Source organism: Brachionichthys hirsutus, chromosome 13 (genome assembly GCF_040956055.1).
Source record: "Brachionichthys hirsutus isolate HB-005 chromosome 13, CSIRO-AGI_Bhir_v1, whole genome shotgun sequence".
NCBI lineage: Eukaryota > Metazoa > Chordata > Actinopteri > Lophiiformes > Brachionichthyidae > Brachionichthys > Brachionichthys hirsutus.
The window spans coordinates 3,456,291-3,481,891 of NC_090909.1; the positions used below are offsets into that span (position 1 = coordinate 3,456,291).

The 25,601-nt window shown below is 49.0% G+C and overlaps 4 protein-coding genes across 4 annotated transcripts; 3 read left to right on the forward strand and 1 right to left on the reverse strand.

The window, feature by feature from the left end:
- Positions 1-2,386: 2,386 nt before the first annotated feature.
- On the forward strand, positions 2,387-7,216 carry ahdc1 (AT hook, DNA binding motif, containing 1). Its single transcript, XM_068747677.1, is given in 6 exon segments — positions 2,387-2,657; positions 2,660-3,543; positions 3,637-3,961; positions 3,964-4,095; positions 4,098-5,334; positions 5,473-7,216. Coding segments are annotated over 6 exon segments (4,593 nt in total).
- A 2,936-nt stretch (positions 7,217-10,152) lies between these two features.
- LOC137903515 (probable methyltransferase-like protein 24) lies at positions 10,153-13,704 on the forward strand. Its single transcript, XM_068747665.1, has 5 exons — positions 10,153-10,458; positions 11,218-11,316; positions 12,087-12,226; positions 12,416-12,683; positions 13,399-13,704. Exons 1-5 carry the CDS (start codon positions 10,153-10,155, stop codon positions 13,702-13,704), a joined length of 1,119 nt encoding a protein of 372 aa, XP_068603766.1.
- A 2,586-nt stretch (positions 13,705-16,290) lies between these two features.
- Positions 16,291-20,859, forward strand: wasf2 (WASP family member 2). The gene is made up of 8 exons (XM_068747065.1): positions 16,291-16,423; positions 16,614-16,748; positions 16,978-17,131; positions 17,354-17,471; positions 17,557-17,678; positions 18,194-18,352; positions 18,542-19,029; positions 19,154-20,859. Exons 1-8 carry the CDS (start codon positions 16,291-16,293, stop codon positions 19,309-19,311), a joined length of 1,467 nt encoding a protein of 488 aa, XP_068603166.1. The 3' UTR covers positions 19,312-20,859.
- Positions 20,860-21,966: 1,107 nt separating this feature from the next.
- On the reverse strand, positions 21,967-22,971 carry LOC137903513 (G-protein coupled receptor 3-like). Its single transcript, XM_068747663.1, has one exon. It carries the CDS (start codon positions 22,969-22,971, stop codon positions 21,967-21,969), a length of 1,005 nt encoding a protein of 334 aa, XP_068603764.1.
- Positions 22,972-25,601: the final 2,630 nt, after the last annotated feature.

The following is a 25,601-nucleotide window of genomic DNA, read 5'->3' on the forward strand; positions in this document are numbered from 1 at the left end:
TAGATGGAGAGAGAATAGATATGCTGTACAGCTAGCGTGCACAGACTGATTGTTCCTCTCGTGCACATCAGGGCAGCCGCCCAACTGTAGAGTTACAGGTTCAAATCTCTGAATTTCTCAGTTAACTCTTCGGCATGTTGCATCCCTGCGTTTCCTTGAGGTCCACAGCAAAAAACAACAACAACTTTCACGCGCAGACGACAAACGTGCGTGTTTTCAAAGAACCATTCATGCTGGAGCTGCTTTTTGTGGAACGGATTCAAGAGACTGTTTTCACAGACACAATAGTAAAAAAAAGAAAGAAAGAAAGAAAGAAAGCAAAATGCAGCAAAGAGCATTTCCTGCACGTGACGGCGAATGCATTGAGATGCTGCTTGATGCCAGGAGTGTTTGCTTAAACAATGAATCATAGTGGGAGCGTTGGATTGGCTAGCATCTTAGTCCTGTCAAAATGCCCCCCCCCCCGCAGAGTGCAGTAGAGAGATATTTGCCTGTGTCTCTTTCTTTTGTGTGTGACTGTATGTGTGTGTGTGACATGCATGTCTTTATGAGCAAATCGACGTGTGAGTGCGTGGGAGGATGAAGCCGTGGGGGCATATTTGAATGTGTCTTTGTGTTTGTGTGTGTGTGTGTGTGTGTGTGTGTGTGCCTGTGAGTGACAATCTGCATGTGTGTCTAAGCACGTGTGCAGCAATGTTTAATTAAAGCTTTGCTTGCTCCCCTTCTCTCACATGCTGGTCAGGCGGCGGCTTAATTAATGAATGCTGTTAATTAGAGGAAGGAAAAAGGGAGGGAGGCAGCTCTGGGTTCCGGAGGGAGTGGGTGAGGGGTTAGGGAAAGTACGTGTTGTGTGTGTGTGTGTGTGTGTGTGTTCATTTCCATGGGTGTCTGTACCAGTTGTGTCATCCTTCAGAGCAGGATGGTCTGCTCCTTGCGTGCAGCCCCAGAACTCTGCTCCTCTCACACTCCTCCTCTCCTCTTCCTCCGCTCACCTCCTTTAGCAGCTTCTTTGTAAACTCTCAAACCGGTCCGTCCCTCCTCTTATTGTCCTTACCGTCCATTTTTCACCTCCCATCTTCACCATGTGAAGGAATGTGGCATGAATACTTGTGCTCGTTTGATTGTGTGTCTTCCACGCAGTCACTTTTTTGTTAGACCTCCGTGTCGCCTGGCTGTCTGTACTTCCATCTTTCCTCTACTCTGGGTGTTTTTTTTTTGATAGTCCCTCCATCGTTCTATCTTTCTGTCACCTTCATCTCTCCATCCTCTCAACACCTTTCTTTTCACCGCCTCTCTGCTTCCCCCTGGTGACTGCTATTACTCACACATCGCGTAGCGTCCTCCTAGTCGAGCGCTTTGTCGCGCCTTTGAATCGTTCTGGTGAAACGTGGCGCGCCGTATCAGCACGTGCATGCACGCGGGTGTGCGACCCCCATTCCACGTTCTTAACTGTCCAGTTGTTGGGCATTTTTGGCGACATGCACACTTGAGATCAAATCATGCTCATCACCATCACCTCGAGGTCGTAGATCGAAAGGTGCGACTTGCTCATGTTTGCAGATCGAAATGAAACGCTAGCTGTGATTAGAGTTTAAAAAAAAGAAATGATATTGCAAGTCATCCTTCACAATGATTGCTTCTGGTGTGAGACGGTGCAGCCCTCACCAAAATACTGATTCTAGAGTCTGGTCTGGTGCATGCTGTGACATCATGTACTAATCTCTTATTCCCTGTCTTTTTTTGCTCCACCCTCTTCCATCCTCCTTTATCTCCCGCTCACCTTCTTCAACCCGATGTCCCTTCCTCTGTCCATCTCTCTCTCTCTCTCTCTTTATCTCCTTCTATAGCAACCATGGGCAAAAGACAGGAGCAGAGGGGGGGAGAGAGAAGTGTGTGAGCTCCCCACTGCAGTATTGATGACCCAATGATCCCCTGCAGAACAGAGCCAGTCAGGCAGGCAGAGCGAGGCTCGACTCGGGATCGGAAAAATCTGAATCGGCTCCGCAACCCCTTCGGTGAAAGCAACCAATCGAGCGGCACGTCTGGTAAATGAAGCCCGATGTTGTTATGCTCGCCGTGCCGTGTGGGCGGGACGGTTAATAAAGTAGAGTGCATTATGGATTAGGTTTATGGCCCATTGCCAAAAGAAATGTTGATGATCCCACCTGACAATCACAGATTCATTAGATTTGGATGTTTACAGTGTTCAATGCTTTGCAGTATGTTAGATTAAATGTCTTCCATGCAACATGCACTTTATTTCACGACCTTCCTATGTAGTTGACCATTCTCATGTCTGTCCATAGGTTTGAATCCTCTCGCTAACCCTTAGAGGAGGACAAGCTACGCTGAAGAAACCATCATTCCACCCCCCCAGCAACACTGAATGAGCGGCTTGTCACATCGCCTACGTTCAGGCCAAGCTGGGGCTCCAGTGGGTTTCGTTGGGACTCAGGCAGAAGGAAGAGCCTGCGTGGGAGGCTTGGAGGGGTTGGCAGAGGCTGAGCTCTGGCCCAGGGAGCTCAGGCTCCAGGAGGGGTCCCGGGGTCCCTCGAATGATGGACTGGCACCAGTGACTCCCAACCACTTTACCTCCCCCTCCTCCCTCCGCCTTGGCCAGCGGCCCCCCCGTCAGCAGAGAAGGCTGAGACGCAGGCATCCTCAGAGACGCTACGAAACATGCAAACGCACATAGACACGGACGTTCACGCACAGACAGCTTCACAGTCACGTAGAGACAATTGTGGACACACAGATATGAAGGCGCACGCAGGCGCCGTAGCGCTAGAATGTTCCAGAGCTCCCACACCGGAGGCCACACACACAACCTCACCTCAACCTTTGTCTTTGGCCCTTGGCGGTCCCCCTGCCTCCACCAAACAGCTGGCAGCTCCTGTCCGGACTGCACAGACAGACATGTCTTCAACCTTTTGTCGTGTCCCTTGTGATTCAAACCCCGAGTCCTCCGCTCTTCCCGTGGAGGCGGAGAAGAAGTACGCACTCCGGAGCTCCGGTCGTCCCCGCTTCCCTTGTCACCTGCGCAAATCCTCCCGCTTGCGCCGAGGCACGGCAGAGGACGGAGCGAAGCGAGCGGGGAAAGGGAGAGGAGGAGGAGAAGAGGAGGTTGAAATATTGGAGGAGATCTGGAGGGTTAAAGAGGAGGAAGTGGCTGTTGGCGAGAGGGAGGATTTATCTGTGGAGGCTGTTCTGCCCACAACTCCCTGCCCTGCAGCCATTGCTTTGGCTCTCACTGTACCAAAGCCTGTTCATAAAGCTGTACCCAAACCGGGGCAAAGAGTCGGGCATAGACCAGGACCTAAATCAAGGTCTAGGCCCACACTGAAATCTGTCCATAAAGCAGCTCCTAAAAGCGTCATGAAGAAGCGCCAAGCAGCCCAGTCCATAACTCACCGCAGTATCCCTCCTTTCCCTTTTGCAAACGCATCCGCCGGGCCTGCATCTCTTTTCAGTGTACGGGAGGAACACGTTCCGGAGTCGGGGGCCACGCCTTCGAATAACCGGAAACGTGGGCGCTTTGTCGGGGTGAGTTCATTTCTAATTATACTGTGCTGAAACACAGCCTTGCACGATGTTAACCGCCGTCCCACATTATGTCGGTCTGTCTGCCACTCGCAGGTGAGGAAGATCATTGTCAAGGTCGCTCGCATTCCTGTCAGCCTTAGTCGTCGCCAGAAGAGCTACAAGATTTCAAATTTGGAAACGGTTACGGGAATGGACAAGAGTCACGGCGACGGCGGCGCGGAGGGCTCGGAAGGGGTTCGAGAGCCAACGGCCCTTCTCCGCATGAAGAACAACGGGAAGAGCGTTATGGTGATGTTCCCTCCTGGAGAACTGCCTGTTATTCTCAAACGCAGGCGTGGAAGACCACCGAAGCAGGCTCTGCCGGGACTACCAGCAGACCCCCAGAACACCGGGAACCCTGGTGGGAATGGAGACCAGCCCAAAAGCTCCAAAGGCGACGTCGGACTAAACTCCCCTCCCCTTATCCATCCTACGTGAACGATACTAATGATGTGAAAACAGAGTACGGAGATGTTCTATCCAAACTGGCCTTCCTAAACTACCAGCCCCTTACTCCTCCCCCCCCCGCTGCTGGACACCCAGTGAGCCAGAAAGCTTCCATACTCCCCTGGAAAACCCTGGAATATCAACCTTGCTCCACCGGCTCACTGGGTTCAGACGCCCCCGAGGCGGCAGGGGAGGGGCCACTGGAAGAGGAGCTGGGATTGCTGGGGGGGTTGTGCACAATAAGAGCACTTTCAGTGACTTCTTCGAAACCATTGGCAAGAAGAGGAAACCGGGCCCACTGTCTGAGCACGGGTTACCTCGGAAAAGAGGGAAGGGTGTAGGTGGTGTGGGGAGGGGGGGAGGAACTGTTGGGACTGAGCCTGGGGGGGAGAGAGTAGTTAAAAAAAGACGCATGAGAAAAAACGGGGTGTTTAAAGGGGAGCGAATGCCCACGGGGCAGGACTGGCCCAACGGGACGGGTGGCTGGGGTGAAGACGGGGGCACGGACAAGGAAAAAGGTTTTAGTGTGTATCAGCTATGTGGATCTTCACGGGGGGGCTTTTCCTCCTGTGAGGTTGGAAGGGGAGGCTCTTACAGCAGGCCCGGAGGTAGCAGAGGGGTTGGGCCAGCTGGCGACGACTCCCAAGGCCTGTTTGCTGGATATTTCCGCTCCCTCCTTGACTCCGATGATTCATCCGACCTGTTGGACATCTCCTCGCAGTCAGATCCCCGCAAGGCTTCCTCTGCTCCTGGCTATGAGACATCCAGTCCCGCTACTGGTCACAGGTGGTCTCCTGCATTCCCCAAGTGGGTCACTAAGAGCGACAGCGCTGGGGCGGAGAGTTCGGCACAGGCGCATTGCTCCTCAGCCAGGCCTCCGTACAGCTACGGCAGCCTGGCCCAGATATCGCCCACTACTTCCAGCTATCCTAAATCCACCCCTCCGACTCTCTCACGCTCTCCTAGCTCACCCCATTTGGCCTCTTATGGTCACTACTCCCCCGGCTACTCTTCCTCTTCTCCCGCGGTGCCACAGAGGTCTCCCGATTGCAGCTTTGCAATTGGATCGGGACACGGCAGTGGCAAAGCCGCGGGTCAGATGAGTTTTTCGAGCTACCAGGCAGCAGTCAAGCGAGGCTTTAGTGGGTATCCTGCCGCAGGTCATTCCTCCGTGGTGCGGGGGGAATCAGCAGGAGCCACATCTCCGGGAGGGGGGTTCATGTCCGTGGCTAAAAGTAGCCCATTCAGCTCCTCCTCCTCTGCAGAGGGTTACAAGCAGTACAACGCCAATCAATGGAGCTATAGGTAAGTTAATGATGATAGAATGTCACCATGAAAAAAAGCTTCAGTGAAATGATTACAATTCTCAATGATCAAATAAGGATGAGTTTATGTTTTTAGTATTTCTATTAAAGATTGCCATTTTTCTTTTTCTTTATATAGACAAGGTTTTGGTGGTTGGTCACCAGATAACTTTGGGCACCATTTCCATGGTTACGGCGAATATGGTTCCAATGAGTCCAAGGACATCTTGGATATCTCCAACTACACCCCCCAGAAGGCCAAGCGGCAGCCTTTTCTTGAGAGTCTGTCAGAATCCTCCTCTGACTCTTCGCATCCCGGTACTGCTGCCACCGGCGGAGGACCCGGCTCCTCCTCGGGTGGCACGTACAAACAGAACGAGACGGCTTCTGCTGGTGGAGAAGGGGCTCAATCAAGTCTGTCCAGCCTGGAGAAGTTGATGATGGATTGGCACGAGAGTGCTTCGGGGTCGTCTTATAATTGGAGCCAGAATGTTCTTTTCCAAGGTGCGGGGACAGGCAAACCTGGCCGCGGTCGCAGGAAACGGACTGAACCACAATTCGAAAAAGAAGGAGGCTCTTTTTTACACTCTGATTCCCCGTCCAGTCCCTCCCCGACACCTACTCCTGGACCTAAACGAGGAGGGGTCGGAGGACGGGGCCGAGGGTCGAGAGGAGGCAGAGGGGGTTTGTCTCCTTGTCAGAGAGAACGGCTGTCCGGAGCCAAAGGCAGGGGCAAGGCTGCCTCTTCATCTGGACCAGGGGGGACATTGACTTCTGGAGGTCCAGAGGGGTCTGGGCCGTTCCAGGAAGGACTGGACTATTACAGCGGAGACAGTAGTAGCCTCTCTCCCTTGGCCACTCCCAATCCGGCAATGCCCTCCAGCTACCTCCAGGACCCCTGTGAGTACCCGTCCCCTTACTCTGCCCACCCCTCCACCCCTTCATCAGAGGAGCGCTATCCAGCCTTGTACCCCGGAGAGTCCTCCTCGTCCCTCTCCCCTGGTGTCTCATCTCCCCCTTACCCTCCCAAGCCTACGCCTCCTCCACCCCAACCGTACCACCCTGTCCCGTCCCGGACCTTCTCCCCCCCCTCTTGCTCTCCCTCACCTCGTGTGACACCCCACTGCGGCACAGCGCTCAGTCCCCCTCACCGCCCCCCTCCGAAAGACCCACAGTTCTCACAGTATGACTCTCCCAGCTACTGCAGCTCCCCCTACTGGTACGGACAGACGTCGCACAGTAGCAGCCCGAGCCCGCACTCACACGGCACGCACACAAACGCAGCCGTGCACACGCACAACAACCAACACACAAGTCCTCACGGTAACCCTCTCGCCAGCGCGAACGCAAACACGCACATCAACGCGACCTCCCACGACTCGCACCTTGTCAATACACAACCCCACGCCAACCTGAGCTCACACAGCAACACCCATTCCTCCCCACACCTTCAGAGCAACCCCCTCTCCCATTCAAGCCCTCAGACCAACACTCACCCCCACCACATTGCGCACCCCAACTCTCACCTCTCCTCCCACCCACTCTCCAACCCCAGTACCAGCCTCCACTCCCACTCAGCACCTGTGCTTTACGAGGAGTGCAGCCCTCCCTTGACTGTGCCCCCCCACAAGCGGGATCTGGCCTCTGCCCCGCTGACCATGAGCACAGGCCATCGCCAGGGCACCTTGCCTCACTCCCCGTACCCCAAACCTCCCCTGGACTCTTCGCCACATCAGGAGGACACGAGCGGCTTCTCCTTGTCCCACCAGTCCTACCAGGGGATGGGACACTGCTACGCCTCCCAGGCGGCTCAGGGGGGCGAGGTGCTGTGCCAGCTCCTGGACCCAGCCAATGACGATAGCTTCAGCGTTACCAGCCTGTAATAGCAGGTCAGTTTATTTAACCTTCGTGCAAACATCGATACCAACAGAGGACCATCACAGGAACTCCAGTAGAGGATGTGGTAGTGGTGGTGGGGGGGGGGGGTCTGTTTAATAGACGTTAGGGAGGAATGGATTGTGTTTATGGTAGCTAGCGTCTTAAAATAAACTCGCCAAAGTACGACAAAAGTCTTTAGTTCAAGTTAAAATGACATCAACAGCACAGTGTGCGCACACACACACACACACACACACACACACACACACACACACACACTCTCACCGCAAAATCAAACAACGGAAATATGGCATTACTTACATGACAGTATGTTTACACGGACCCGCTTAAATAGTCTCACGGTTTAGTCGGCGTTTGATTTCACCACTGTAAAAAAATATCACTCTCGCATTGCTCTGCCGCTCTTCACCTTTTCCTCTCTCCCTCTGTTTTCTTCCAGGTGCATTCAACCCAAGCTTTTACTGATTATCGAACATTTCTTTCTTTTCTTTTTTTTGCTAAGAGGACTTCTTTGTGAGAGACTGTAAAAATGAAGGGTGAGAACTTACCTGCCAACTTTGGACAAGTAAAGCTTTTCATTCTGCAGCACTGACAATCAAGATCAACCGCAACTTTAAAATGCTCGAGCATGCACAAACGCAAACACACGCAAACGCAGGTAACACGCGTGCAGATCGATTCACTACCTAAAACACGAGGACGCAACATCGTACGTGTGAACTCGCACTCTATGCTGGAATGAGGCGAATTGCCGAAAGGAGCTGACGGATGAATGCCAGATGCTTGATGGACAGAGGCAAACCTATTTTCACGTCCCTGTGAGTCCAGTTGTAACTCCCAGTTTCTGTTTGGCCCTGCTCTGTACATGTGCAGTACGGAGAAGCTCGGATCACACTTCCCGTGTTGTTTCTCTGTTCTCTTTCATCCGCCCTTTCTCTGCTAAACCAGCAGCAGCTATGGTTTAACCCTGGATTTTGTGTCTTGTGCCCTAACCTGAACTGAGCCTAAACCGACTTTCTAAACTACCACGAGCCTCGCAAATATCACACACTCACCGTGCACTCCTTGTATCATATAACCATCAGAGAAAAGTGGATTAAACCAATTTCAGCTCTTGAAATACCAGCATCTGTACATAAACTCCAGCTTCAAGCTAGGGGCCCCCTTCTTCACTCTGAAGGTCCGTCATCATCATCATCAACATCTCCTCCTCAGCGTTCTGCCATGGTTTCTCTGCTCTGGGAGGGGGGGGGGGGGGGGGGACTGCAGCATGGAGATCCAACATCCTGTGTTTTGCTGTTTTAACTACAAGGGAAAGAGACATTGAAATCACACAACGGCCCCAAAGAGACGGTTGCTTTCAGTGTGCGAATGTGAAACAGAAGGGCGTGTTTGCGTGACTGCAGTAATGCATGTATTTGTATGTGTGTACGAATGTGTGTGTGTGTGTGTAGATGTGGGGTCAAGAGGAGTGAATCCCTAGACACCAAAGTCTTGGCGGGGCCTCATTTTTTTGTTCACTCTCTCCCTTCTTTTTTCTGTGGTCTTGTGTTGTTTGGTGGTTTTTGTGATAAAGAAAATGTATATCTGTCTGTTACATATCATGTATGTATCTGAGGTGCAAAATATTTAAATACACATTCTGTTCTTGCCATTGGTAAATCTGGTCTGCGTGTCTTTCAGAGCCTCAGCGAGTCTTGGGCTTTGCCCAGGCTGTCTGGGACTGCGAGCGAGAGTTCAGTCAAGGACACAATTCGACAGGGAGTGAAAGGGAGGGGAGGGGAGGAATGGATGGTGGAGAAGAGGAGGACGTTGTTTGTGGGGAAAGAAACCAGACTGAGGAAATTAGAAAAGAGCAGAGGTTTTAAATCCTCTGAAAGGAAAATGCACAAACATGTATGGTTTCCAAATTCCTCTTCCAAATAAGGAAATGTATTAAAGCTCAGCGTGAAGGCCTGGTGGTACCAGAGACAGGAAGGGACCCCACGCTCATTTCATGCCTCGCAGGGAAACTCGCTATTATAGAGCAAATATTGTACATCTGCAGCTTGTGTGCATGCGTGAGAGCGCCAGACAGACCAAGTGAGAGAGAGAGAGAAAGCAGATGGGTGGAGTTTACTGGCTGCATATCGTGTATAGTTAGTCAACAGGCTGACTAAATAGACACAGACACGACCAGAGGAATTGTGTTTGCAGTGGCATTCCACTGTTTGTTGGAGGGGGAAATGAACTAGCATCAGTGCTACATGACAGACAGAGACAGGCAGCAGGGCAGAAGCTCCATTTCAAAGTTGTCTTTTTTTAATTTTATTTATGCTCAATAATAACCTGATGCAGCAGATGTAAATGCATAGAGGATGAAGCACCCTATAAATTGAGGGGTTTAAATTACAAATAGATGTTGGGCCTTAGCAGAGGTTTGTCTTCAAAAAACATTTTACATTATCAAACTAAACGAATCTACTGACAAATGTATGAGAACGTTATCAACACAGGACCACGTACTGTGGGCCGGAAGTATCCCTCAGGCCACCGGAAATGACTAAGTTATGTTTCTTGTTATCAATAAAGCGATTAAAGTTTTCTTTTAAAAAAAACTAAAATGACTGGATAGTTCAAATAACGGTAAAATATATATATATATATTATTATTGCTAGAGCTGTGGGACTACTTTGATAACTTCAAGCAGGTTTCTTGACAAGTTGTGTTTAATGTGACTTTATGACGTCCTTATCGACTACATAAAAAAAAAAAAAAAAGTCGCTGAGACAAAAAAAAAAAAAAGGCCACTGTTGCCCTCGGGGCAAGAAAAAGAAGGAGGTCGGTGGGAGATGAGGAGGAGGAGGAGGAGGAGGACTCTCCTCAAACACGGGGCATCGCGCCGGAGATGTACGCCGGTGTCGCCGCGGAGGAGGAGCTATGCGGACCTGTGCCCGGTGCTGGGGCCGCGGTGCTCCCCCCTTCCGCTCCGGAATGCTACTACTTTTAGTTCCGCCGTTTGTCTTCACGCTCCAGCTCTTCGTAGCCGGGCCGCGGTTACCTCCAGCCTCCGGGGTGGGGGCGGAGGAGGAGCGGCACGGCGCCGTTGTGTCCTCCGTTATTAGCATCGATCCGAAGAAGAACTCCCGCCAGCCGGTACACCGGCGACCGGGTCTGGAGGAGGACGTCGGGGCGGAAGATTGGGAAAGGCGGAACGAGGATGAGAACGAGATCCTCACGCGCCAGGTAAACGGAATAAAGAGAAAGACTGAATGGAATGTTTCCGAATTCCGAATGGTTATTATTGCTATAGAAAAAACAAAAACAAAACGTGACCTCTGTGGGTTAAAACATGATTAATTATCCCAGATGATTTTACGTTATATTGCAAATAAACAGAGTAAAAAAAAATGCACAGAATGTCAGAGTAGGTAGGAAACAAGTAAAAAAAGTAAACCGAATCGCTAAAAGTTCAGATTATTCATTACGCTGAGTCAGCTCTGTGACTTATTACTAGACATGACGAAACAGGTGAGTGCAGGGGGGGGGGGGTAAAAACAGCACTGCCCCCCCCCCAGAGAGGTGACAGCTGGTTTGTCTTTCTATGCCATTCAGGTGCAACGACCCCCGACATCAAACCACGTTGTGTGTCTGCAGCTCTCCCCTCCTCACCCGTCTCTTTCATTCTCCCTTCCTGCCCAAGGCTAAACTCTCTGACTCATTCCAGTGAATCATCAGCACCATCACCCCCCCCCCCCTACCCCAGGTTGTCATGGTGACTACAGGAGCTATGGTGACTACAGGAGCTAGGTGGGCTCGTTTGTATTTGTTACACTGCTACAGCCAAATTGGGACTGGGGTCAGAGCCTGTGACCTACCCCCCCCCCCCCCCCCCCCCCATCACAGACATTCCTATGCATAATTCAGATTCCGAGAACATTCCTATGCATCCGTTGGCATGCCTTGTGCTTCTGTGTATTGGTATGTGAGTGCCCGTGTTCCCAGATGGCGCCCAGAACGTTGGAGCTGATGCCGTGGGCAGCGGACAAAGAGTCCTTTACGGCAGAACTCGACCGCATCATGGTGTACGTCCCCAGGCCGCAGGTAAGCCGCAAAGAGCATCGCCTGCAAATGGAATGAAATGAAACGTCTTTCCTTTAGTCCTTCTTTTAATTTATATTTAAATCGACATTAAATTAGCCACCTATAGCGAGCAGTGCCGTGTCTGTCTGCCGCTCTGTTACCGTACTGTCACCCAATACACATTTGGTCCCATTAAATACATATTTCAATCTCTCAAATCTGGATTAAGATCAAGTTCTGGGTTTAATTTGCGTAGTGTTGGAACATCATGAGTTGTCCGTGTCTGGGTATATTTATTTAAGCTGGCAAAGTGTTATAAAAATGTCCTTGTCTTGCAACTGCTGAGGAAAGTGAAACCAGAATCTTCATCTGCGCGCCCAGATTCAACTCAAACCTGAATCGACTCTTCTGTCTTAAGCCCCACATCGACACAAAAGTTCCATAACAGTCTTGATTATTTTTTTATATAAAGCAACTTTTAAACAAATAACCATGACGCAACAACATCCTGCTCTGCCCTCAGCTATGGGTCTTTGCTTATATAATGTAATATTCTGTAGAACCTAATTTAGCCAACCAGCGATATGACATGACTCCATCTTTTTTTTATTATTATTATTATTTTTTACCTAAAAGAGTTGACTTCCTGTAAAGCTACACCGCTCCCTCCCTGTCTGAAATCGTTTCACACATTTCACAGCACATATTTGCACACAACTTCTCTTTCTTCTTTAACTTCTGCTTTTCATAGTCGTCTCATCCTGTGGCTTCCTGTCTCTGGTCTGTCCCAGATAAACTGCTCCAGGGTTTTGTATCCCGGACAGGCTCAGCCATCGCTGCCCCCCCCCGCGGATTCGCCCCGCTGGATGCTGTGTGCGGACGACTGGCTCCTCCCGGCTGTGGATCGACCGTGTGTTGCGTACTCCTTTAGGTGATCCATATGTCTGTAATGCTACGTGCGCTTGTCTCAACATGTGCTGTGATGCTTACGCATTGCCGGCAGAATTGGAGTAAACAAAGCAATGCATATTTAATCATGCATGCGATAATCTTCAAACCTCCTCTGTCCTCCCATCTGTCTGTCTTTTTTTGTTTTTGTTTTTTTCATTTGTCTCTCCAGCATGGACGGGGGAGATTCGGAGTTTCTAAAGACCGTTTCGGTGCTGGGATGTGAAGTCCACACTTTTGATCCCAGCGACTCCAATGCATCCAGCGGTCACCGTGGCAACAGTTTGGCCAGTACCCATGGTGACGAAGGCGTGGTCAGGCAGCACAAGATGTGGCTGGAGTGGCGAGCTCCGAGGAAGCGCAAGCACAAGACGAGGGGCAGCCTGGGTAGCGTTTCTCAGACACTGGCAGACATCATGGCAGCTCTGGGACATCACACAGTAAGACACGCACACACACACACACTCACACGCGCACACGCACACACACACACACACACACACACACAGACATTTTGAGAAACAGTGCCAAACAAATATACCTTAGAGTCTTTTCTGCCCAACATACCCACAAAGCTCCCTTACTTGTACGTTCCCATAGCAACAGGGCTCTGCGCCATTCCTGGCTGCCATGGCAACAATTTAAGTGAGTGAATCGCAGAATGGTTGAGTTACATCCTGCAGCCACAAGAGGGAACTACACACCTAGAGTTTGAGTGATTCGGGTAGATTTGTTAGGAGTCGGGGCCGGATAACGTCTATTTATCATTTCTTTTGGGCTTTGTCTTGTAAGCTGCCCCACTGAATGGTGTATCCTAAGTGTTCTCTTGCATTGGACGATACATTCATTCATGCACTTGGTTTATTTTCTACATGTCAACAAATCACTTATTCATAATTTCTCATCATATTTTGGAAAAAAGACTTTTGATTGATGAGCTGATCACAGCGAGATCAACTTTAAGATTGGCCGTTAATTAATGCTGATTCTCATATGAAAACCTGTGACAACCGGTAATGCAGTTTATCTAAGAACTATATATATTATATATAAAATAATATTTTATGATTTGGTCATTTGTAAAAAAATAATTGCTCTGCATTTATGTAGAATTACATTAAATCTCTATTATCCTCTCTATGTTCTCTCATCTAGGTTCACTTTCTGTATGCTGACCTGCTCAGCGCTGAGTGGCGAGTTTTCCAGAGCTGGATCGAGTCAGGAACTCTACAAAGTGTCCATCACCTGGTTGCCATCATGCACCTGCAATGGGCGGGGTTTGAAGTGGGCGGAACCAGCGAGGAAGTGCTTCGCTACTGGTTCAGCGTTCTGCAGGGAGTCAAGGCTTCCGGACTCATGCTCGTGCACAGCTCTCCAGGAGAGGGTCGCGGTGTCCTGAAAAAGAGCGTGACAAACGCTCACAGCTCGTACACGCTCAGCTGGGTCAACATCAGACGCTGACACGCACACATCAGTGCAGACAGGTGTACACACAACCAGAATTTGTGGAGGACCTCAAACGAGAAGGTCAACCTGAAAATGCTTGAGGCGGGGGTTACACTTTTCTTACAGTGAACGTTTTCCTCACATTTCAGGCTCACGTATTTTTTTTTATATGACATCACCATCTACTGGAGATGAGTGGATCTGACTTCACATCCTGCTTCATCCATACGACTCACTGGCCGAGTGCACCAGCACTTGAAACAGAAAGCATATTGTTGCCACTGAGTCTTTATTACCCCTGAATGCGGGGCACCTGTCAGCCAGGTCCCAAACCACTCGTATTTCTTTATTTTTCAGTATCTATACGCTTGTTTCAATACATTTAATGCATCATAGAACGTGACCCAATTGTGTGTTTAAATGCAGATTCAACAAGACAATGGACGGATTCTTTTACATTTATTTTTGTACACCTCTGGAGGCCTTGAAACTATTTTGTGTCTGGTCATCCTTTACACCAAAGATAATCTTACATTGCACTCAGATTAATAATCCCTACTGTGAAATATGAGATTTGGGCATTATTCTGATGCATTTTTGCACTGTGTACTTAAAAAAATAGACATTACCGCTCTTATCACTCACACTTAGTCCTCCTTATCCCCTGTGGAGCAATTTGCTTCCATCCATATATCCTTTTTTTTCCCATTAATGCACATGTATGTATGTTGTATAATATTTACCACTAATTTGTTTTATGTTGTGCACATCATTTTAAGTATATATTTGCTCATCTTGTCTTGTAATGTAATATTCATATGCCAATAACTATCTTTTATGCATCCCCAACCTGATCTTAATTTTTTTTTTAATATAGTATTTCCAATCAAAAACTTAGTCTAATAGCAGTACTTGTCTTTCCTTTCAAGGTTTACTCTTGCAGGAATGTAAAAATATCTGTACTGTGAAATAAAATTATTTAATAACATTGCAAATGTAAGGTTCATATACCTGATATATTATTTATCCTGTGTGCTCCCAGTTTGCACAGACTGGCTTTTGGGCTAAGGACGTTCTCTTCTTCCACGATGAGCTCATATTCATCGGGGCCAACGCCAGTCATTCTTAGGGCGCGTTCCGACTCGCTGGTACGCACGTCGGAACGTAAATCTGCCCCCGCCCTGTGTTACGCAAACTGCGGAATGATTTTTAGAACCAGTCAGGGTGGAGTTGCGCTATTTACGCTGAAATGTCCACTTCCTGCCTTCAGCAAAAAAAAAAAAAAAAAAAACAAGCGACAGGGGCGGTAGCCAATGAGCTTTCAGAAACGATGTTGTTTGACCAATCAAAAGTTGAGAATCTCGGGGCTTGTGCGATCTGCCTGGCCCGTGCGTAGACTGTCGGTGAACATTTCTTCTGGACGTTTTTAAACAGGACAACAACCTGGCTGTCGGGAGAATCTACGGTTTTCACCTTTGACGGTAAGTAAAGCACGTTTAGCTAAATTGTTTTTGGTAAAATGACGGAGGTAAACATACTTTTGATGGCTGTTCTGAGATAAGAGGCGCCTACAAATTACTTCCTGCTCTGAGAAGGCCGAGATCCCGAGTTGGATTCTAGCTAATTTTTGCTAATCTAGACGCCCGAATTTGTTCTATTTTATTATTTTTTTTATCGATTAAGAAGTTAAGCTTTTGTGAAAATATTAAACTCATCAGTAACGTATCCTTTACGTCAGCTTGACTGAACTGTCGAAACACGTCGAGCAGAGCTGAAACAGCTGTAACAAGTTTGGCTTTCAAGGAGGAATTTGACCCAAAAAAACAAAAGCAAACAGGACCGAAGTCGATTCGATTTGAACGTTACTGTCAGCACAAGGGAAAGTGCAGACCGCTGGAATCCACCCGGTAAACACTTGTACCATGAGCTCACCTTTCTGTGAAAGGAAAAAAAAACGTGTAATTAGGCAACCAAGTCTGGCAGCTGTGTGATCAAGTTCAAATCACTGGTTACTATGGGAGAGGACATTTTCTGACTCACTTCTTTGTGTGGAGGATTTATTTTGGCACACACTGGCGTGGATTCGATGTATGATTACAGAAACTAACATTATTCCTCCATGGATTTCTCTCCTCGTTTCAACTTCTCCGGTTTCTCATCATTTAGTCTGTTGACTGGAGTTAACCTTTAGTTTTGCTTCCGCTTTAGCTCGCTCTGTGGGTATCACATGAGCATGTGACTTTTTTTAAAACATGGAAGTAAGAAAAAGGTTTATCCTTTATTTCCAATGGTCAAGGTCATATTTTTACCTTTCTTTCTTTCCCAGAACCCAAAGAAGATTATTTAAGGAGCTGGTATGAGACTTTAATGGGCTAATTTTGTTAAACAAATGACCCAAAATGATCCATCAGTTATCAGAATAACTGTTTATTGTTCGTTAGTAGACTGTTTGAACTCTTTACTATCACAAGATGGAGTTTTGTTGGTCTTTTTTTCTATTTGTCACTGACTGAACTGAATCACCTTCCAAAATCTTCCACTTCAGGGTTGGGCCTCCCTAATCCCTAATCCCTACACCCCCCCCCCCCCCCCCCCCCCATCATGCCTCTGGTTACAAGAAATATCGAGCCACGGCATATCTGTCGTGAAGCCATCCCTTCCAACATCCGCAGTGAGCTGGAATGCGTCACCAATTTCAGCCTAGCCAACATCATCCGCCAGCTCGGCAGCCTCAGTGAGTGCTTCCTGTTTGTGGTCCGGTGCCATGAAACGCCATTCAAATATGAGCTGATGGTTTAACGACGTGCGGCAAACGTGTGTTTCCCACATTTTATACGCCACACTTTATGATGTAAGTTTTAATCGTGCGTGTGCGTGTGTGTGTGTGCGTGTGCGTGTGTGCGTGTGCGTGCGCGCGTGTGCAGGCCAGTATGCAGAGGATGTGTTTCGGGAGCTGTTTGTCCAGGCGAGGGATTTTTCCACCCGAGTGAATACGCTGGGAGAACGGGTGGATCGTCTACAAGTTAAAGTCACTCAGCTGGACCCCAAAGAAGAAGAGGGTGAGTTTTATGCTATTTTTGTTAGCATCAGAGTAGCAGCTTCGTTTCCAGCGAGAAATAACCCAATATGTTTCTTTAACAACTCTTTCACGATGACTGTTCATGGCCTTTTATTCCTAAATGTTTTCTGCTCCGGAATGGTCACTTTAAATCAGAGGATGGTTTCCAGGCTACCCTAAACCAAACAAAGAATTGTTTAACCCTGTAAAAACCTGTCTGCTTCTCTCAGTCTCTCTTCAGGCCATCACTACCCGCAAGGCCTTCCGTAGCAGTCTGACCCAGGATCAGCAGCTGTTCACTCGGCCGTCTCTGCCGATGCCTATACAGGACACCTACGCCACGTGTAACCCGCCGCCGCCACTCAACCACCTCAACCAATACCGGTAGGGTCCTGCAAAAGCAGACTCGCTTCATGACTCAATTCAGACCTGCTGTAGGTTCAAATAAAGTGGCCTGTTCTAGTAAAGGCGTCTGCTTGTCGGTATAATTGTTATTCAGTAAAAGCAGCAGTGATAAAAGTTTTTGAGGAAACTTGTAGTCGTGTTTTGCAAATGCAATGGATGCCCAGATTTAATAACGAATGATCGGAAACTGATTTCCTCCAGGGACGATGGAAGGGAAGCCCTGAAGTTTTACACCGATCCCTCTTACTTCTTTGACCTGTGGAAGGAGAAGATGCTGCAGGACACCAAGGACATCATGAAGGAGAGACGCAAGCACAGAGTGAGAGACACAACGATAGACGAGTCCCATCAAACTCCGAGCATCTGTGTCCAATCCTGCCCGACTCCGTTTGTTTTCTGAGCAGAAGGAGAAGAAGGACCATCTGAACCAGCGCACCCTCAATCCGCGAAAGATCAAGACCAGGAAGGATGAATGGGAACGCCGCAAGATGGGGGAGGAGTTTGTGGTTCCGAGGAATGATATGATGTAAGTTGAGTCGTCCCTTTTTGGGGGAAGAAACAAATGTCAGAATCGTGTCAGCATTTCTCTGGAGTTAACGTGGGACGACAGAGGCGTGCTGAATGGAGGCCGTCGTGATGAATGGCGTTAACCCTCGTCTTATCGGCCCAGCAGGAGCACAGCGTGGTTTGTCCTCTCTGAAAATGTCCTCGGGATGTGGCGCTAGCGTAAACATGCGAGTCACACCAGGCCCGAGAATTGTTTGTACGTTTTTGGATGTGACACATAAGCATGAAAACAGAAAGTACTAAATATGTGAGCAGAGTAATGACCATAACAAGGATAATGATTTATAAATGTATTTTACTTTCCCGAGATTAAGATTATGGCAGATCCTGTCGTATGGTTTTTAATAAACGGACCCATATCTGTTTTTATTCTCTGTGAGGGATTTGTCTTTGGGAAAAGAACCAGAACAGCCAGAGCTGCAGATGTTTGGACGGAGCTCACGTGTGTCTTTTTTTGTTCTGATTTGTTTGAAGGAACTCTTGTGAAGGTCTGAATGGCAGCATCGGATCTGGAGAAGGTTTCACTTCCGAAACCCTTGAGCAGAGCACCGGCTCCTACGCGTTCGAGCCCGGCTCCCCGCTGTCTCCGCCTGGCCACGATGACTTCCTCCCACCTCCGCCCCCAGACATGACGTAAGTAGCGCGTTGCATATAGTGCACGTTCACACGCACACACACACACACACACACACTGCCAACGCTGTGCAGAACATACAGCTGCACATCTACTGGAATTCTGGATGCACCCTCTGAAGAGGAGGCTCGAACAGAAACATAAACAACAACTGTCGCGTTAAGTTTACCCTGATCTCTGACTTTCAGGTACAATGACGGGCAGTATGGAGCCGCTTCCCCCAAGCGCGTTAGCATGTTGAGCCCAAGTCACCCACCTCCTGCTCCTCCGATGGCCTCTTCCCCACCCAGTTCTCGCCCCAGCCTTTCTCCTCCCCCCGCGCCTCCTCCCCCTCCACCACCCTCTGGCTTCGGTGCTCCGCCACCTCCCACTGGCTTTGACAACCCACCTTCTCCTCCTCCACTTTCCCCCTTTCCTTCCTATTCCTCTCCTCCTGTTCCCCCTCCTCCACCCATGATGTCCAATGCTTCTCCTCCTCCTCCCCCGCCAATGCCTGCCGGTGGCGGCCCCCCTCCTCCCCCGCCGCCTCCCCCTCCTCCTGGCCCTCCACCTGCATCTGGGAAGTCTGTTCTCCCTCCTCCTCCCGCTGGCGGTGCGGCACCCAGCTCTGCTCCCAAACCTCCGCCGGAGCCCGTTAGCGATCCCCGCAGTGACCTGCTGCAGGCCATCCGACAAGGTAACGAGAATGGCGTCGACTATAAAGAAACAAGAGAACGCCCTAAAACTAATCTGATCAGTCATGGAGACATTCTCAGGCCTTTGTGCTTGTTTTGTCTGAATTTAACACGACTCTGTTCCAGGCACGCACCTGCGTAAGGTGGAGGCGCAGCGCGAGCAGGAGAAGAGGGACCATTCAGGCGACGACGTGGCGGCCATCTTGTCCCGGCGCATCGCCGTGGAGTGCAGCGACAGCGAGGACGACTCCTCGGAGTTCGACGATGACGACTGGTCCGATTGATCTTTTTTTTTTTTCCCCCACCCTCACCCCCACCTCTGAGTTTTTTTTCTCAGCTGAAAACAACGTTAGTGTATTTCCATCGCGTTCTTCAGCGGCAGTGAGGCAGGACCTCGGGTCCTTCGGTATCTATCGGATTTAATTTGTATGCACAAGTAACGATTATCAGTCGCATTCTTCCACCCACTTATCTATGTTCTTCCTGTATTTTTCTGGTCGGCGAAGGTCAAGATTGAGAACGAAGGTGTTCTTTGTTTAGTCATGATGTAAGGTGTGTATCGTGACAGATCGAGGACGACTGTCTTTATCTCTGTCTCTAGATTAATCTGCTAAAAGTCTTATCTGCTTTGATATGTTAATGTGAGGGGAATAGAGGAAGCACACACAAACATTCCACACAGTGTGTGTGTGTATATAAATGTGTACCGCTGTGTTTATTTGCGTATTTGTATCATATAAAACAAAGTAATCAAAAAAATCTTTTTTTACTAATATTTAGCATTTATTTTAATTTAATGAGTAAGTAAAGCAAAGAGACGAAAACCCAAAAGTCTCTCGGGTGACACGACTGATTCTCCACAAGTCCCCCTCAGCCTCCGCATTAATCCTCCTCATGGACCAAAGTGCTCCTTTTGGGATCAATGATGTATTGTGTTTCCGACTGGAGAGAGAGATTGATTCAAATTCCTGTGATGTTTGTTCACATTCCTCGCTGTGGTTATCATGGGAGAAACGTTCTTGCGGCTGAGATCTGGCTGTAGCTCGATAACAAATGCATGAACGAGTTACCCGGTGCGATAGAGGAAGTGCTGGCTCAGGCCTGTCGGATGAGATCATCTGGTGTTTATCCTCGGGCACAATGATTGCAGCTACATCAGAGCTGCGTGATCGATCTCTCCAGCATCGATGTCACAACGTAATCACGGGCAGTAATCGGTCAGCAGGACCGATGACGGGATGAATCGGGCAAATTCAGCCAAACCTGCGGCTTGACTGGGATTTTATTAGCGTTTTCGTGTCCTCTAAGAGAAAAGCGTTTATCTTCCAGCACATCGATTTAAAAAAATATCTATTTTAACGTCATTCGAAATGATAGATTGCACGTAATTAACCACAGATGCAACGCACAAGCCCGTTTCCAAGGATTACCCTGTTTCCGCTCCTCTTTGCCACGCTGGGGTCAGAGTGACCAACAGGAAGCTTTAAGTGGAGGCAGAGGGTCGAACCAGCTGCCAGAATCCATGTTTGTTAGAGAAGGATCTACTATGACAGAACCAAAACGACGATTGTGAATCGGTATGTACATTTTCTGTTCATTTAGCAACTCTCTAATGTGGAGGGCAGGTTTATTCTCATTATCTGCAGCTTCTTCCAGAAATACATACAGCTGCCTTTAACTGTTTTAACATTTTCAAGTGCCTTCTGTTCTTTTTTTTTTTGTTTTTTTTTTTTGCATTAAAGCACAATTATAAATTATGCTTAGTCAAAAATCTTGCTTCTCCTTTCTTCATTTCCCATAAGACTAACTATTTCAATAAAGATGGAACACATTGCGGTGCTTGTTGTATTCTTTTAATGTGAAAGTGAATGGTGTGAGTGCTGTGATGTGTTAAATAAGTAACTAAAAATAAAATGTCATTCCTCTGCATAATACCTCTCTTTATCCATGAATCATGTGTCGTGTCAGGGCCGGAGGCGGAGCCCGGTGCTGACTGTGTAAGGAGTGTGAACTTCTGAAAAGAAGTAGGAGGAGAGGAAAAACCTCTTGCATAACGGCTACATCCTCATACCGAGTCTGCTTTGAAGGTTTTAAAGGATGCAGAAATGATAAGAGAGCTGAAATCTCCTAAGGCAGCGAATGATTCAGGAGAGGCGGCGGCGGTGGCGTCTCAGAGAGAGAGAGGGAGAGAGAGAGAGATGAATACAGATGCACAAAGCTTGAGCGGCAGAAAGAAGAGCTGATATCGAGTAGAAAAAAAAAGCATTTATTATTCATCAGTATAAAATAATTCATTTCAAAAAGGCTGTGCAGCAGGAACATACGCTCAGTACCTTCCAAAGTGCCTTACGAGATGTGCAAAATAGAATCTCAAATATCTAGAGAACATTTCGTCTTCAGGTATTCAAGTAAATAAAATAGGGCTTTGGATCGTATGTAATGACGCTGCGATAGGCTTACAGTTGAAACCTGTCTCCTCCCCTCTCGTCTCAAAGTGCCGACAGGTTGTTAAATGAACTACTTGTGAGTGAGTGTGTGTGTGTGTGTGTGTGTGTGTGTGGGGGGGGGGGGGGGGGTCACACTCTTGTGCACCCCTGCGATTGTACCAGTCTGTTGATCCAGAGGATCTCCGACGGACAGGATGGAGGCACAAAGTACATACAAAACAGTACGTTTAGTGTTCGGCTCCGGGATGGCCCCGCCTGCCGGGACAGTTCAGGACATTCTGTTTCACAGGAGGACTTCATCTCCTGGACTTCTGCTGTGTGTGTGCGTGTGTGTGTGTGTGTGTGTGTGTGTGTGTGTCTGTGTGTGTGTTCCAGACCTAATGCTCTGGATTCTGATGACAGTCGATGCAGCGAGGCGTGCATCTTGGCACACCGCAGCGATATGTTTGGCATATATCTTGAAGTATTTGAGTCTGGTGAGTTCTGGGCAGTCTACACGTCGACGGGATAGTGTGCGTGCGCGTGTGCGTGTGCGTTTTGTGCGTGTCTGTGGGGGCAGCAGGCCTGGAACAGCACCTTGCGTATGTCTTTGTTTCTGAGACTGTAGAGGATCGGGTTCAGCAGCGAGCTCCCAGCCGCCGGCACCAAGGTGGCGTAGGTGTACAGGGGGGGGCTGGAGGCGTCTCCCAGCAGCCCCCAGAGGGAGAAAGGCATCCAGCAGCCCACAAACACACCAAGCACCAGCATCAAGCGAGAGAAGCCCCTCCCACTGCCGGTTTTGCTTGCATATGATTGGTTGGCTGGGAGGGAGTGCCTCTGAGTGGCGATGGCGTGAGCGTGCCGCCTTGCCACGCGGCAGATGCTCGCATACAACTGCAGAGTTACCACGACAACCATCAGGAAGCCACCGCACAGCAGCGATAGGTAAGTCCGGGTCAAAGGTCGTGCTACAGAACAGGAGTTTGGGTCACCCAGACAGTGCCATCCCATTGCAGGCGACGCCCCGATCACACAGGCACCCAACCAGACGGCCAGGAGGAGGACAGCGGCTCTGCGACGTGATTGGCTTGAACCATAGGTGAGGGCGTGGCTTAAAGACATGTATCGATCCAAAGCGACGCCCATCAGGCTACATAGAGAGGCGGTAAGGGATGTCACCAGAAGTCCCGAGGTCACCAATTCCGACCAATCGCTCGGCTCCATGCAGAACAGGAAGAGGAAGTGCAGGACCAAGGTAACACCCGCTAGGAGATCAGCCAATCCGAGGCTAGCCAGCAGCAGAAAAACAGGCGCCCGGAGAGAAGGGGTGGCCAAAATGGTCGTGACCACGATTGCATTTTCAGTGGCAATAAGAGTTCCTGAAACACAAAGGGCGATGCCCCACGCCGTGAGGGGCGGGTCTTCATACGGAGGGGAGCTTTCCAACTGGCCGAGAGGGAAGAAGGCGTCTGCACCTGAGGACTCCTCCCAGCCCAGCTCAGAGGCGTTCAGGGCCATGGTCACGCAGCAGTCACGTCCAACACAACCTAAGAGTGGGGGGGGGGGACACACACACGTTAACGTCAGCGCTAATGGCTCGTTAGTCTCCGTCCATTACGGTGAGCTGTGGGTCACGGCTGCGTGATGGAAGAGGAAGAGGAAGAGGAGGATTTAATGTTGACACTCTTCTAATCGAAGCAACCGGCCCGTATACGAGAATTACATTCGACTGAGTGAATTACATGAAATTGTCACAAAGCACGTTTCCTCTGGCGTTCAATGGTTGGTTTGGATCACATGGAAACTGCTTGGATTCTGGTGGAGGTTGGGGATGTGTGAAGGAAAGGCCCTTCTGAATTTGGCTTTTGCTTTGGAAACAGGACTGGATCCTGACTTTATTATAATAAAGTCAGGATCCAGTTATTATTATAATAAAGTAAGGATCCAGTCCTGTTAACAATTATTTATACTCCAGTATAAATAATTATTTATCTCCTTTCATGAACTATTTGACACACTGCCACAAAAATAAGTATCACATTTTTGAGTGAATCTTTTTTATAGTTTTTCACTGTGTGGGAGGACAGATAATTTAATGACACGTGAGTTGAATTGCGATTCGGCTGAATTAAAAACTGACTGCTGCTGTTCTACCGAGTGAACTTGTAGCCTGTAATGTTATTTCATTTTGTATTAATCACATAAAGATCTACTGCAACAACTACATTTATAGATTGTTATACATAAAACGCGACTATTGATTGGATAACAGTAACGGAGCCGTTTTGCGGTTATCCCCTGGAACACGCCGTGTACCTGGAACAGGTTGTCCTTGTCCTGTTCCGAACCTCTAATGAGAAATGCCACGCTGAGTAATCAGGCCACGAAGAACTATCTCAGGCTGGAATGCGTGGCTCGTCTGTTTGTCCTGCCTCGTGGAAATAACACGTCGCGACTGCTCTACTGATGTTATAAATTCAGATTCGCCATTTGATCGTCCCCCTTTGTCTCGTCTAGACGTGCGGGATATTTCCCGCAACCCCCCCCCCCCCCGTGCGGTGTATAACACAAACGCAGGGCCACTGCACCATGCACCTAAACACATGCGCGCATGCATGAGCACGTATACGCATCGCACGCACGCAATTGATGGAGCGCGCATCTCACCTTATTGAATGGATTCCGCGATTACTTTGCAGAAGAAAGAAGAAAAAAAAAAACAAGATGTGCGTCCTCCGCTCCACCTGATGGAGGTGCGTGACGGTGTCCGGCTGTCCGCGGCGGTGTTCGGTCCCGGTTCTCCCCGTGTGTGTGACACCTCTCCCTTCTCCTATCTTCGCCCAGGTATAGCGCCAGACCTTCCCCCCCTCCTATATCGTTGCTTGGATCTCCTCTTCTTCACTCTCTTCGGGGCGCTTATGGGAGGAAGAATGGAGGTTCTTGCGCGCGAGCGGATCCACAAGAGAGCCTTACGTGACGTCAGCGACTGAAGCGCTCGACCAATGAGGTGCCGGCAATGGGGATGCGGGAAGCGTAAAGGGGGAGGATATGCGTGTAGTAATTTCATTCACAAAAATGCGGCATATCTGGCGCCCCTCCCACTGCGGTTCGCTCTTGTTCTCATTTCTGGTATATAATATCCCCACCGCGCGCACGTGTACGCGCACGTTCTCAGTGAGAATGAATGAGACGGAAATGGTCCTGTTGTTGTAACTCTGTGGCGTCAGGCTGCATGTGGGGACCGACCTCGGGGGGGGGGGGGGTGGGTGCTGTCCACGGTGCTGAACACGGTGCTGAACACGCATCACGATGACTCACGGCGGGGAGGGGGGGTCTGATGTCTGGGAAAAAGACACTTCACACCCACCCACTCCCGTTTTATAGCGATTAGAAAAAACTATTAAAGTATTCTATTCTATTATTCTGACTGGAGATTATAAACGGGGTCATAAAAAGATCATTTATGGTTTATTAAAATTATATAATTAGATTTACGCTTGTGATCTATAACGCCTACATTTTTTGAACAAACGATCCAGACATAAGGATATGTTTTATAATGAATGTGTGTGTGTGTGTGTGGGTGTATGTGTGTGTGTGTGTGCATGTACGTGGCTTTCCCGGTTTGATGAGTCCTGCGGGAAATGCTGCCGACGTGTCGAGCATCAACACGCTAACCGAGGGGGCTCTCGTCCTGCTCGAGCCATATTAGGACATGCTTCCTGTTGATATAAACCCCTCCTACGACACCTAGAGGATGTGTCATGCCAGGCCTGTCAGTTTGCAAGTGTTATGGACATGTTCTGTCTTTGTCCCGAATGTCCTTTATGATTTCATGCGCTAATAACTGAATATCAATGGCTCGTCTCTTCGCCTGCGGCTGCAAATTGCTCCGTTTCCCCCCCCCTCTTTGTTTCCCTTTGGATGATATAGCAGCTGCAGAAAAAGCTGAATGAACTGTCTGCTACTGTACCAGATAATGTGCGTGGACTCGAGACGCGTGAGTGCATGCGTGGATGATGTTTGCGTGAGCGGAGGAGGTGAACTGAAGCCGCATCGTGATTCTGGACTCCACTGATTTGCAGGGCTCGTCCGTGACGCAGTGCATCTCCAGAACCAAGCGACGCCCTGAAGGCGAAAACAGTCGT